Raw genomic sequence first — 15105 nt, 5'->3', positions numbered from 1 at the left:
TAACGGAAGGCGCGAATTTTGTCTGCGAGTCTCTGTTGCTTTTAGTCAATGTATGCGCGAAGCCAATAAGCTGGCACAGTGGGGCGAATCACATTAATTGGTTACTAATTTATTGAACAGTTGACAATAATTTGTTAAATGCCAAGTGACAAGGAGCTATAATCAAGTGAGTCTCGTTTTCATAACTGATTTCCGACAAATTAAAGAGAACTAGAATGAAATTTAATTTTATAAATTTATCGGTTAAGCAAAGTGAAAACTCTACCAAATACGTTTACTAAGCCTTTATTACTTCACATTTTAAAACAGAAGCAATTTTTATTATCATAAGCATGGATTGCATGATTTATTTAACATAAGTTGTCTGTGGCTTAGTTTAATTTGTAATAATAAACAAAACAATATTTGGAAAAACAACATTTGCTAGATTCAAATAATATATTCGTGTCAATGGAGATGGAATAGTACCCCACACCTTCCCTTTATTAGACCAAAATGAATAACATTCATTTATATTCCATTCATATAACTTTCATTTAACTAATTAATTCAACTTTCTTTCGACTAAATTATAGACAATTTGAGCAAGCAAACAATACAATATTTAATTGAAAATATCTAAATATTTTGTGTGTACTAATAGCTATGCGACCCACTGTTATGACAGGCGGGGGAGTTGCAGAGGCCGCAATTGAAGCTGAAGTTGGAGGTACGCTAAATAAATTGAGAGAAACCATTTGATGGATAGGAGGGTGCATAAATTCAATTTTAAATGTGTAAACCTTGTGTCGCGGCCGATGTCGGCTTTCGAATTTTGTGGTTTAACTAATTGAGTCGCCTTGTAAATATGTAAATCGAAATAACCACCCAAAAGGCAGGACACAGCCGCGCTCGGCTCGGGCTGTAGCGCATTAATTTGATAGAAAAAAAGTCGAAAAGACGTTGCAACACTTGAATGTTTGTTGTTTTAGCTGCTGCGAGTAAATAGCCTTGGAATGCGCTTGCAACACACGAGTGTAAAATTAATTACGCGGCGACAGATGCCTTTTTTAGCCAGAAACAAAAAAAAAACACAACGAATAGCCAATTAAAATGCATGTCGAAATATCGATAAATCGAATATGACATCGCTCACATTTATCGACTATCGACGGAGACTACTTTGAGTCAAGAACAAAAGCTAGGCTAGGCTAATTAAAATGCATGACGAACTATCGAAAATGCCATCGCTCACATTTTTCGACTATCGACGGATGTCATTTAGAGTCAAGAACAAAAGCTACGCTAGGCTGATTAAAATGCATGACAAACTATCGAAAATGTTATCGCTCACTTTTATCGACTATCGATTGCTGCAGTTGGCGACGACAACAAAAACGTTAGAAGTGTGTGTGTGTTTTGCGGGGGTGGGGGGAAAATGAGGTCAAAAGTGTCACATCATTCTTAATGATGACGATGACGTTGCGAAGGAGACGGGGTGACGGGTCGACGGGGCGACGGCGCCGAAAACTAAAACTAGAGAAACGCCTGAAAGGCGAAAATTAACTGACAATGCGGCGTATACACAATATGCTGGGCCCAGCGCCAGCTACTGATAATTGCAGCGCTTTCAAGTGTCTGACTGGCTGACTGACAACTTCCACATGGCTCGCTCACCTTGTAATTTGAGCCCAAAATTTGTTGCAAGAAGGAAGCACTTATCCAACTAGTCAGTCAGTCAGCCAGCCAGTCAGTCAGTCATCTAGGCGGTCTACCCCAACCCCCACCCAAACTGGAGCCAAGGCTGCCTGCGCTACAGATTATATCGCATATGCATATAGGTAGATTCTATATATATTTTTGTTCTTCCAAATATGTTTCCCAGGGCACTCTTCCAGCCACATAATGACGATGATGATGCGTTGCATTTGTGTGTGAGTGACAGTGACGCGTCAGTTTTTGGTGGCCGGCCTGCCTGCCTGGCTGCCGTCTGGCCGTAGACTCATTTATGGATCTTATGGACTGTTGGCCTGATCTCGCTGCGATCTGCTGTGTGTGTTTGCCCACCACACGGATATTTTCATAAGGCAGCTAAGTAAACCACTCAAGTAGGACATGTCATCGTTGGCGCCAGTGTTCAACCAAATGCCGACGACGAAAGGCACCTCTTACCATCTACAATATGCCCAGGCTTTATTTCGCTGATATATGTACAATATATATGCATATATATACATATTATTTTGCCTTTGATGTTATTGTTTGTCTTGGCCTGTTGTTGCAGATGACTTCTGGAGCTGCATTTATGGCTCGCTGGCAGTCAACGTTTGTTGTTGTTTACACAGAAATTGATATTTTATTTCAAAATACAAACATATAACTAGAAGGAAATGCCAACTGCCGGAGAGAGAGAGAGAGAGCGAGAGAGAGAGGGGGAGAGATCGTCGATTACAGAGAGAAGAATGAGAAGTTCCAGCCTGAATCAACTGTTGAGCTGGATATCTGTAGGATATGTTGATAAAAAGCTTCGTTTTCAGGCTACAATTTTGCTGAGCCTAAGGATATACAGTTCCACGACTACTTGATTCGACGATCATTCAATTTTAGAAAACTTCTTTTTAGAAGTTCTTTAGAAGCCCTTGCAAATTTGGGGCGTAACATTCGTTTCCTTTGTGAGTAAATTTAAATGTATCTTTATTTGGCGTAAAAACAAATTCAAATCTTGTGTTTCCCCCTTAAGCTTTAATATATTTAAAGGCTACTCTTTTATGCTTAAACAGAGAGTCAAGAAACATACTTAAATTTTCTATCATTTCCATCACAAATAACATCGACACATGCTCATATTTTGAGCTTGGTTTTAGCTGAGAACTTTTAAGACCCTTCTTTTCGCTGCCACCTGAAAAATCCAGCTTCCATTTGAATAAAAAAAGCGCTTTTCATATTTTCGGTAATGATTTAAATTCTTAACTGTTTCATTTCGTTTGTTTGTTTGTTTTTTTGTTTTGTGTTTTTAGTTGTTGTTTTTATTGCATTCTAAATGTATACGTAAGCACTATGATTTGCATACTTAAACTCTATTTACAAGTACGTACACACACAGAAATTAGAATGAAAAACTTGTTCAAATTTTCAGTTGATTTTGCTTAATTTTCTTTGTTGCTGTTTTTCTTTTTCTTTTTAGTTTCCCAATTTGATTTTTATCGTATGCGTAAATCTTAAATAACTATCTTTGAAAAGTGTGCGACGATGTTTAATATATATATAGTATATATATATAGTATGTATATATATATATATTCGATATTTCCTTAGCTGCAGCATATATATATATATATATATATGTGTACTGTGTTTGTGTTAGGAAACAGGCCGTGACAGGATGCAGGATCTGACATGAAGTTGGCTGCGATCGTTGCGGCTGTTATTGCTTTCGGGCGCTCGAGCTGCCCGAAGTTGTGGCTTAAACGACGCGTTTTGACTTAAACTAAAAATTGAAACAATTCGATTAGCTGGGCCTTAGTGCAAGTGGGAGCGTTCGGAGCAGGAGCTGGGCCAGGGGCAGGGACTGTGCTGAGAAACCCTCGGGGCAAGGCCGACGCCTCAAACCCTCTGATATCATGTAATCTCGGGCGCGCTATGCTTCAGCTCGGGCGACGTGGAGAACGGCCTGTGCAGCAGCAGCTGGGCGCTGTGATGATAGCCCGTTGTCGTCGTGGTCGTGGTCGTATTGTTGCCGCTGCTGCTGATCTCGTGTGCCGCTCCAGCGCAGGCGGCCACGGCCGCCGCCGCGGCTGCCACCGCCGTCGAGTTGAGCTTCTCCGGCGAATTGATGCGCAGCTTGGGCGGCGGCGGCGGAGGCGCCACCACGCCGCACTCGACACTGTAGGCGGCCGCATAGGCCGGATGATGCAGATGCGGCGCGCCGGCTGCGCTGCCGTTCAGCGCCAGCGGCTGCGGCAGCTGCGGATGCGGCCTGATGACAATCGGCTGTATGGGGAACTGTTGGGACATCTCCTTCAGGTTGCTAAAGCTTTGCAGGTAGCAGCCAGCATTGAACAGGCTGCTGGCCGCATCCAGCTTGAAAGGCGGCAAACAGCCCGCCGGCAGCCCGCCAGCGCCGCCAGTTCCTGCTCCAGCTGCAGCTGCATAGGCCGACGGCAGCTGCGGCGGGGTGGGCGAGGGCAGGGCGCTGCTCAAGTCCCGCGGCTTGTCATCGTCCACGCTGAGGCTCTCCTCGTTGGCGCCGTTCGACATGCTGCCCGGACTGTGCTGCAGCTGCAGGCTGCTCGGCACCGGCGAGTGCGTGCCCAGCGATATATCCGAATCGGAGCTGTCCGAGGGTGTGGGCGAGGCGGCGCCATCCGCCCGACGGCTGCGGCAGCCCATGCCCGAGTTGTTCTGGTTGTGCTGAATGCTGTAAGGAAATAAAAAACCGGTTTTTTGTTAGATATATATTAATTTGTATAATTCTTAAATATGGACTACAATTTAATCAGTTCTTGTCATAGGAAGATTTAATTCCATGTTTGAGCAATTATTCCTAGATTGTATTCCTTTGTTGATAACTTTCGAATGTTGCCAAGTTGTTGGCAGTTTTATCAAACTATCTATAAAACTGGGAAACTACTTGGCATAGAAACATATGCACGTTTATATCGGCTCATTTACATCTCCGAATGTATTTCCATTAGGGGAAGTATTATAGATTGTAATAAAAAAAATGTAGATTGACTCTTAAAATCTCCAGGTGTGAATTTGCCTTTCTGTATACCACTAATCCATTGAAAATGTGTAACATTGCTTGTGGAAGTGAGGAGCATCCCTGATTTCACATATCTGTATATCATATTTTTCTTTATTCGATCAACAAGCTGAGTCGATCTAGCCTTATCCGTCTGTCCCTCTGTATGTTTAGCTTAAGATTTGAACTACAGATTCCCGTATATTTTACGCAGAAGGAGTTTGTATTTCTGTTCGATATCTCTACCCATTTTCATAATATCGATAAATATCGATTTTGAGCAATGTAAGCTTAAGGCTATAAACAGTCTTATATGCACATTATAAATATTTCTCTATTTGGATAACTGCCTACATATCCTTTGAAATTGAAGGGAACTCATTTAAGGAGGTAGACCTGGGGGATTATTATTATGGTATAAATAATTTTGTACTTCACGTTTGAGCACTGAAACTTTCATAAAAATCCGACTGTAAGAAATTGAAAATGTTTATATAATATATTATGCTCCACTAAATGCCACTCAGCGCCTCCATTTTCACGCTTCAGCTTGAACGTTAACTAGATAATATTAATGATTGATCCATTAGATTTATATAATCTATCTGGAGATACAAATATGCCAAATCTAGCGTTTAATCGTTTATTTATCCAAAAGAGAACATCAATTGGGAATCCATAACAAATTGAAGTAATCCGAAAAAAAGCTTCCTTAAATTGTGAATTGTGAGAGTTTTTTGTTTTCTGTATTCCCAGTTATTAAATGAAAAGCGCCTTTTAAGTTAAGTTGTGTTAATTAGTGAATGTGGACAGCGTGTTGCATGTGTTGCACGTTGTGTTGCACCGCGGGCTCTCTGCGCCACGCCCATTTGGCGGCTCATTTGTCGTTCGGCTCGGCAGGGGGCGGCAGGCAGCAGGCAGCAGGCACATAAATCGGACGCAACTTTCACACATGCTTAAGACAAATTATCTGTGGCCAAAACAAAGGAGTGCCCCATGGACACACACACAAAAAGATGACTTGATTAGAAGACGGTGGCAATGTCGGCATATTTATAGAGTCATCAGAGTGCGGTGTTCGCAGCTCGGTGCTCGGCCTGATATACATCATCATCTGCATCACGCCGCATGACGCCTGCACTGTCATAATTATCGGTTAGGATTCGCTCAACTTGCCGCAATTTGTTGACCCATCAGCATTAATAATGCCCCCGACTCCAGGCCGACTCCAGGCTCCAGACTCCACAGCCTCTGTCCTTTTGCGGCTCGTGTTGTGTGATTAATGATGCCTTGGCAATGCCGGGCAACCCGTCGCAGTCACAACTCGGCTGGAGCTACGAAATGTATCTGCGGCTACCTTTTGGCCGTGGTTTTTTTTTTTTTTTGCCCCCCCTCCTTTACTGATTGTTGCTGCTGGAAAATGGAATCGTTTAGTTGCCTAATGCGCCAACTTGATGGATTACCATTTACCACTTGACACTCTGGCCATGCCGCTGATGAATTACACATGGCACAGATCAAACGACTGCAGCTACCCGCTGCTGAGATTTCGATTATAGCCCCATATGATTATCAATCTTTATAATATTGTTTATATGGGAAAGCCGAAACAGTTTGCGGTGGGTCAAAACCACTGAAAATGGCCGCCAACTGTTGTGAAATTGTAGCCTTTAGCGGTAGCGATTACGCCTCAATGAAGCTCAGAGCCAGACCAAGTCAGAACCTTGCTGCTCCTGCGGTAATCCACTCGAGAGCTCTGGCACGGGCGCTGCTGCTCCAAGGCCGTGTTTTCGCTTGGCTTGAGCCAAAAACAAAAGGCTTGGAGCTGGCAATATCATATATATTTTCCAAACAATTGACTCGGGAGATCAGAGAGAGAAAGAGAGCCAAAGGGTTTGCCTGTCTGGGAATCTGATACTGTGGCACCTAACCGAAACTGAAATGACACGTATGTAATTACCCGCGTGGACACAACACAGCCTGAGTGACATTCACAGAGCGAGACAGAGAGAGAGAGAGAGAGAGGGAGATAGAGATAAGCCTCCACTGGTTACCCTGGCTGGTAACCTGAGCCCAGGCCCGAGACATTGAAATGCCTTAATCGGCTCACGTCAGAAGATTCGTGTATGCGTATTTGGTCGCTCCGGGATTGGGATTGTGAAAACTTATTCAGCTGCAAGAATGCCGGGTAATATGATCTGATCATAGGCCAAACTCAGCCAAAAAAAATGAAAGAGGTGTATATAACTCTTTCTCAAATTAAATACGGCTTTGAATTGTGAATGTAAATGAATATCGATCGGGATTAAAATTGATTTTCCGACTACGATTTATAGAGTATCCAATAGCTTAAGCGGCAGTTAACTGTTATCGTAATAACGAATATTGATACACTTTGAATGCACTTTTATCTATACACTTTATCGATTGCGGGCGAAGTTCGTTTTGTTATCGTTTCATCGGTTGAATTAAAGTAGAAAATCGATAAATCGATTTTCAATCGAATCTGAATAAAGCACAACAATTATGAGCAAGTGCGGTTTGTCATATTTCTAATGTATGTAACAGGCAGAAGGAAGCTTCTCCGACCCCATAAAGTATATAGATTCTTGATAAGCTTCAATAGGCAAGCCGATCTAGCCATGTCTATCTGTCTGTTTGTCCGTCGGTATGTATGAATACATGTATCTCAGAACCTGTAAGACCCAGAGACTTGAAATTTGGAACGTAGGTCCTGCATTACGAGTTTGTATCCGATAATTGCCCTGTTTCCAAGCAATCGATAAAAATCGTTATCGATACCCTTTTTTCGACATATTTTCCTATGTTTTAAGCTCTAGCTTCTTGAATAGAACATATACATATATCAAGTATCTTTCATATTATAGCTATCGCATAGAAGAGGGTTCCCCTAGAGGGGATCTAGCGAAAACAGGATCTAACTCTTTCTTAATTTGTTTTGAATAACATCGACAAATCGATTTATTGACTCAAAACATCGATACAGCATTAACTCCGTTTAACGGAATTTCTCTTAATATTTAAAATATTTATTTAAGTGCAAGGTGTCATGCTTAAATAGTTCTTTAACGTTTCAGCTACAATCGTGCGCAAGTTCTTTGGCAGCAAATGCAAATTGAAGCGAAATGAATTCAGATTGAACGCATTTCGATAATTGTGTCATACAAATTGAAAGTTATAAATTGTGTAAATATTTAGACAGCAGTCGCAGTCGCAGTCGCAGTTGTCGCAGTAGCCGAGAAGTGCCCGAAAATCCCAGGGGTTCGAGCGCTTAAGTGGACCGAATAATGGAAGGAGATGGAGTGCCGGGCCGGGCCGGGCTAGGGATGAGAGGTTTGGGGGGTATGGGGTGGGTTTTTTTTTGTGCCCGGCGCTAAACGCAATCAACGTTTATTTTGTCCCTTTCTTTTTTTTTTTTTTTTTTGCTTCGATCTGTTGACAAACAGGATTTAAATTTGTACAATTTGAATATTTTGTTATCTTTTGCTCAGTTCCAGTTTCAGCTATTTGCACAGTTACTTTGCCAGCTTCTCGTTATACATTTCACTTGTCAACACACACACAAACACACAAACACACACACACATACACTCGTACACAATCACATTCACATCCGGTGTTCGACTCTCGAATGACTCTTAAACTTTGTGCTCATTCTTTTATATATCTGATTGATTTCTTTAATACACTTTCTACGCGCTGCTGAAGTGGGCGAGGCTCGACAGGTCCGCCTGGCCTCTTCCTGCTCCCCCTCCTCCTGCCATTTGGCAGCTATAAATGCATTGTATCTTGTATCTTGTATCTTGTATCTCGTGTATATTTTTCTCACAAGCCACCGAAACGGTAGTTGCGCTGTGCAAACATCGTCGAGTATCTCACTCTGGCTTCGACTCTGTGCCCGGCTCTGGCTCTGGGCATGGGCATGGGTATGGGTACTTATGGCGCTCGAGTGTGCCTGTCCGAACGCGCAGCCAAGTGGGCACTCGGATTTGGATATTGACAATGGCTGCAGCTTCTGACTGACTGACTGGCCGGCCGGCTGGCCGGCTGGAGATTCCACATATTTTCGTTAGAATTCGAGCTGTTCGGAAATCGATGAACAGCCTCTTGAGCTTTGGGGCCCAGTTCACAGGGTCAATCTGGGCTCTGCTCCCACCAGCCGCGTCCTTCAATTTCTTTATGTTCCAGCCGCAGGTTCAGTTAATTTCTATTGCCACAAAACGTGTGTGTGTGTGCGTGAGTGTGTGTTTAATATTTTGATTGATCATTGACATTTACAACATATTTGTTGTGCGTGTTTATTTGTTGTTATTGCTGTTGTTATTCCCATTCATTTTTATTACACACTCTGGAAATCTTATTCCCATTTCAATTGCCGTTGATTTCATTTCTGGTCGCCTCTTGACAAATTGCTCTTGTCCCCCCCCGCTGGCTGCCCCTCGTCTGTTCACTGACACCCGCCCACTCTGGTGGGCTCCTACTTAATTTGGCCATTTGTGTGTGTGTGTGTGTGTGTGTGTCCGTGTGTGTATCTGTGTGTGGGTTGGGGCTTTAGTGGCTATCACGAGCTCGCATTTCGTTTATGTAATTCACGCAATAAAATCATCTGTGTGGATTTTTTGAATTACCCGCCCCGCCCCGCCCCGGCTGCCTTGTCTGCATCGTCCATCAAGTGGCGCTTTATAATTGAACGAACCCAAGTCTATGACTTGCTAATTGAATTAGCCAGAAGATGAACAAACCAAAACTTAACAGTTGTTCCCATCAATTATCTAATTTCAACATTTCTTTGAGTTACGCGAAGATTTAATTAAAATTCGTCTAAGCTTGATTTTTCTAGATATTGCTTCAAGCTAGTTTCAGTAAGTCGATAAATTAACTTAAATTTCATTAAATAAGTAGAAAACGTTTTAATTTAAGTTCATTTAGTAGCCTATTTTATGAGTTCAACCTATGCAAGAGACTTTCATAATTACAATAGTGAAATATATATAAATTATTAAAAATCAAACAAGTTCGAGACAAAATTTCAATCTACTTTCTACTCAAGGGCGAGAGTAAAACATATAAAATGAGAAAAGGATAAATTAGAAAACTGAAAAATTAATATATTAAGTATTTCTTTTATAAACCTCAAGATTACTTAAACTTGCAATTGAAAATGTCTATAAAAGTCTATAAAAGTCTATGCTAATTTTGATTGAAATATTTTGAAAAATGCATATAAGAAATTAATTTTCGACCGTTCATAGATTAGTTCGATTTGGTCAGTTCTGAAGTATGTCAGGCAGAACATATACAGAATATACTGTAAAAACTGAGAGACTGGATTGCACAGAAGGACAGACGGATCTGGACTTGATATTGATATAGCTTATATACATTTCATGGGGCTGTTGGAGTATTTTTCTATGGGTTACAAAATGCTTTCAAGACAAAATGTTTTTAATGAGCTACTTATCTAAATTTCGAGCTGGCCAGCTTCAAATGAAGTCATGACTGAATTATAAAATAGTAAAAGAATACCCTCTACAAGGTTAGAAACCTTTAAAGATTCCTATTAGACCAAGAATCGTGTGATTTAGTGAAACAAAGTGACTTTTGGGGAAAAATAGTGAACAATTCAGTTAAGCTATCTGAGATGGCATTGTATTGAATGTGACTGGGAAATATATGAATGAGGCAAGAGATTGCCAGCGATTATATTATCCCTTACCTGGCCTAAAGCTAAGCCCCACTTGTAAGTCTCTCCCCCCCCCTTTCCAATTTGTAATGCCTTACTTTTGTATTTTAGCCCACAGAGCATGACCAAATTTTGTTGCTCAACTGTAGCTAACATATTTCATAGTTAATATCTTAATAACTCAATTTCGGGAGCTGTGCGCCTTTCTAATGCCTCTGCTGTCTAGTTGCTCGTTTGATTGATTTACCAACTCGGAGCAAAAAAAGAAGAACGAGCTGAAGAAAACTCCATAAATAAAGTGTATATCGTACGGCTACTACGTTGAAAGAGTCTGCGCTCAAGTGCAGTAGCAAAAATGTTAACAATTTTTCAGCACTCGATGCTTGAAAAGTCAGCGCCTGTTACTTGCTCCATCTCGCTCGCTCTCACTTGCCTGTCTGTCTCGCTCGCTCTCTCTCGCTCTTTTGTCTGGGCTCCGGTTAGAATGCCTGAGTTGAGTCGCTCGCAAAAGCTGTTGCTCATCATTATTGCCGGCGCTGTCGATGTGGATGCTGATGACTGACTGACTGACTGACTGACTGACTGACTGACTGACTGATTGACTGACTGATTGTCTGTCTGGCGTATGCACGGCTTTTAATTTCATATTTCTTATATCATTTTTTATTGTTATTTATTTCTTGTTTTTGTTGCTGTTGTCTCTGCCGGCTTTCTTGTCTTCTTTGGCCTGCCTAATAGCACGATGACTACACGAGAGCCCAAAAACTCGAAATCCGACTTGAGCTCAAACTAGGAGTCGCTGGTGAAGGTTGTGTTGGAGTCGGAGTCGGAGTCGGAGCTGGAGCTGGCAGATGGAGTTGTAATGGTCGCTGGCGTGTGTATCCGTTGCCGCTGCTAACTTTACAAGGCGAAATAATCGCCATCATTTTAACTAATGACCCGCTCCGAAAGGCGCTTGCCTGACTGACTGACTGGCTGGCTGACTGACTGTCTTCCTCTTCTTCTTGGCGCTTTGTGCAGATTCATTCAGTGCAAGCTGGCGAGCTCCTAACTTAATAAACACGGCTGCGGCTTCAACCTGCAAGTTTTCTAAAGAATGCCAAAATGTTGTTGTCGGCAGCAGCCATATGCTTGTCTGTCAGGCGAAAGGGAAGGGGGGGGGGGGGGGGGGGGGGGAGAGTTCAAAGGGGAGGGTGGAGGGGGTCTTTGGCTGTACAGCAGGTAGAAGCAACTTGAAATATTTGCGCATCTGCAGGAGCAGCGCGCACTTGAAGATCGTCGCTGGGGCTTACGGCTTTCTGCCGTGTCATTCTACTTAACTTGCCATCTTTCACTTGGCCGTGGACGACGCGGAGATCTTCTTCATTTCAACTTCGCGCGAATTGGTCGAGTTTTTTTTTTCTTCTTCTATACAGCTCGTTTTTTTTCTTTTTAGCTGTTGTTGCCCCTTTCAAGCGAAGCAAGAGCTGCGCTTACATTGTTTTTGTAACTCCGCAGCTGCTGGCGTTGTCATCGTCGGCGGTCATTTTAATGTGGCCAAAAGCGACGACCGCAACAAACGGCAGAAATTGAGAACGCTTCGATGGATGTCGCCGCCGCCGACTACGTCGACATCGGCACGGATCAATGAAATGGAAATGGCACGCAAACGCCACAGCACAGGGCACCCGCTGCCGCAGCTGCTGCTGCTGCTCCTGTATGAGAGAGATTCTCGCATCCACTTCCACTTGGATGCGGCTAGATATCAGTTTACGCTTTCATATGGCCAGCAGCGGCAGCTCGGATTACACTGGAAGCTGTGCTTAGGGGGTTCGCCTATGCCTAATGATGATGCAGTGAAGCATTTGCCACAACTTACCGATTCTTGGCAGCAGCGGCACGATCGCGTTGACGGCGATTCTTGAACCAATTGCCCACTTGCGTGGGATTCAGGCCGGTGGCCTTGGCCAGTTCGCGTTTCTTGGTTGGATTCGGATAGGGATCCTGTAGGTACCATTCGCGCAGCAAACTTCTCGTGCGCTCCTTGAAACAGTGCGTCTTCTGCTCACCATCCCAAATGGTCGGCGGCAGCGGAAACTTTTTGCGTACGCGATATTTGTCAACGGGACCTGCAATCAGATGGGGAATAGATATATATAGATATAGCTAAATAATAAGTAGATGTATAATTTGGACTCACCCAGGGAGCGGCCGCGCAGCTTCTCGGCCTCAATGTAGTGCGCCTCCAGCCACATGGCCTGCAGCTTGCCATAGGACGCCTTCGTAAATTTATGATTCTCTATTATTGCATATAGTTCCCTGTTCAAAAGGAGTTCAACAAATCAGAAATAATCTATATATAACTATATATATATATATATATATATATATGGTAACAGTCAAGTGTTGGCAACCCTTAAGGGCGGCAACAACCCTGGGACCTTCCCTTCCGGCTGTCAAATATCCTGCTGTGCTTTGGTTAATGGACTTGTCGCCTCTTGTAGCCCAAGCTCAGCATATTTTTTTTTATATGTATTTGGAAACAATTTCATAAGCATTCATTGACTGTCGCTGACAGTTAAATTCAACAAATTGTTTTAATTGGAAGTCATTTATTTATGCAGCTCGAAGCAATCAAATCACTTGCTCGCTTGGGATTATATCTGGATTACAGATGAATCAATCGTTTGTGTGCGGAATATAGAAACGGGGATTGATCGCATTATATATATGTGTCTATATAGTGCCTGAAACTGAGTCCAAATGCAATGGAATTATATCATATGTGTGACTATATGCCATTAGGATAAGCAGAGATTCAAAGTGAGCTGTGAATATGTGCAACTTGTATCTTATGGGAACTATGTTCCATATTATATGCAGGGATTCAGACTGAGGTGACAGTTTTTGAACTAAGAATAAATATGTAGTCCGAGGCTTATCGCGATAATATCATAGATTATTTGATATATATCATAGATTATATATATATAATTTATATTTGAATAAATATGTATATTTATTTATAAGATCCAACTCAGCTTCTTGTCAAATTCAAAAAAAGTTTCGCAATTGAAACCGAAAAGTTAAATCAAAATATGAAAAAAATTGCGAAACTTGTTTTAAGCGTACATTAAAACTAGCTAAGCCTGCTTAAATTAACTTTTAAAACTTCGTATGCCCATATTATTTTATTTAAATAAAGCTTTAAAAGATTTCGTGTGTGTTAAAAAAAGCACTTAGCACGCATTTGCCAACGCTTTGAATATTCTTGGCGACTCTGAAAGCGCAGCTTAAGCTGCAGTTAACATTTAGACATGCATGTTAAATGCTTGAAGCACATTACTCAACGGTTCTCTGTCAGTTTGTCAGCTGTCATAACCAATATATCAAACTTGACTCGGGCTCTAATGAAACGTTTAACCATAGTGTGTTGTATTTGTTTAATGATATCTCAAAGATGGTGAGTGGAGCGGAGACGTGTTTGTCCACTTGTTAATAACCTGATCTTGTGACAAGTACAGTATATTGCATTATAGACTTGTGTATCTATGACTAGCCAAAGTAGTTTGTCAATCAGAGCCGTTAATTGCAGACACATCTGAATACAGATGTGCAATTTACATGGGTCATTCGTGTGGGAAACTCTAGGATCGAAGCAGTTCTCAGCTCTCGAGCTAATCTGAAGTTGGTTTAACTGGAAGATAAGCTTTCAAATGGCTTCAATGAACTGTTTCCGGCAAATTTAAATGCCCATTTTTTGTTGTAGTTTGAAATTTGAGAATTTATGCAAAACATTCCGCGTAGAGGAAGTTCGAAGCACACTCCTATATGGTCTGCCATTGTTCGCTCGGTGTTTTATTAATCAAAATCTGCTGCTGCGATGTCTGTTTTGTTTGGGTTCGACAAATGAGTTCTTTAATTAGTAAATTAATGCCATTGTTTATTAATTTACGGAGCTCATTGTGTGCTCTCATTACGTGTCCAAACGCACACAGACAAAGCCTAAACTATCGAATAACCAAATGTGCTCTAACCGAACCCCTCAGCCCTGTCGCCCGGCCAGCTCGAGTCGAGGTTAATCAGAGCTGTTATTTGAGCCGTGGGCTTTCGTTTTTTTGTCCCCCTTTCAGTTTGGCTAAATGGCAATTTGTGTGTGTGTGGAGCATCTCGCCTACCTGAAGTTACCGACATGATAGGCGACAACTGCCCGGGCCCGGAGCACCGCCTCGCAGTTGAGTATCTCGTGCATGTTGGGCAATGCCACCGGCAAACTCCATAGGAAACGTGCCAGACGCTCGATATCGCCCGAATCTTCCAATGTCTTGCATACGATCTCCACCTGGGCGGCGGAGAAGGCGAGCGTCGGCACCGCCAATATCGGACTGGGTGCTATAATCTGATGGTGTGTGGGCGAGAATGTCTCTGAGGGCGGCTGTTTGCCCTCCGTCGGTCCAACGGCCATTTTATGCGTTGAATCCACTGTGAACTAATTCGCATACTATTCCCAACCAAAGCGAATCAATTTTGCAGCGAGCACTCAATTTAAAACCGCACACAATTTGTATATATCTATTTATAACGATCACAGTCACTAGATCTCTCTCTCGCTCTCTCTATATATATTTATATATAATTATATATCTGTTTAGCACGTTTTTTAAGGTGATTAGCTGGGCATATTGGGAGGATCGATCAC

At 42.3% G+C, this 15105-nt stretch overlaps 1 protein-coding gene across 2 annotated transcripts; it reads right to left on the bottom strand.

Moving 5' to 3' along the window:
- Window positions 1-3349: 3349 nt before the first annotated feature.
- On the bottom strand, window positions 3350-14871 carry LOC115759566 (protein Optix). Of its 2 annotated transcripts, XM_030700535.1 has the most exons (5): window positions 14585-14871; window positions 12607-12725; window positions 12286-12535; window positions 3763-4396; window positions 3350-3729 (listed from the first exon to the last, which is right to left on the bottom strand). In XM_030700535.1, exons 1-5 carry the CDS (start codon window positions 14869-14871, stop codon window positions 3598-3600), a joined length of 1422 nt encoding a protein of 473 aa, XP_030556395.1. In that variant the 3' UTR covers window positions 3350-3597. The 2 variants fall into 2 exon arrangements, with proteins under 2 accessions (XP_030556395.1, XP_030556403.1); XM_030700543.1 differs by lacking the exons at window positions 12286-12535; window positions 12607-12725; window positions 14585-14871 and adding an exon at window positions 4468-4505 and having other exon boundaries at window positions 3350-4396.
- Between the last annotated feature and the right edge of the window lie 234 nt (window positions 14872-15105).

The sequence above is a fragment of the Drosophila novamexicana genome, unplaced genomic scaffold (genome assembly GCF_003285875.2).
Source record: "Drosophila novamexicana strain 15010-1031.04,08,12 unplaced genomic scaffold, DnovRS2.1 tig00000008-arrow-pilon, whole genome shotgun sequence".
NCBI lineage: Eukaryota > Metazoa > Arthropoda > Insecta > Diptera > Drosophilidae > Drosophila > Drosophila novamexicana.
Note: the sequence above shows the minus strand (reverse complement) of the source record. Positions and strands in the feature narration are given on the sequence as shown.

Coding starts and splice junctions, on each gene's coding strand:
- LOC115759566 (XM_030700535.1), bottom strand. CDS start 14,871: ATGGCCGTTGGACCGACGGAGGGCAAACAGCCGCCCTCAGAGACATTC. Junction 12,726..14,584: donor TATCATGTCGGTAACTTCAG/GTAGGCGAGATG, acceptor CCTTTTGAACAG/GGAACTATATGCAATAATAG. Junction 4,397..12,285: donor GCCGCTGCTGCCAAGAATCG/GTAAGTTGTGGC, acceptor ATTTCCTTACAG/CATTCAGCACAACCAGAACA.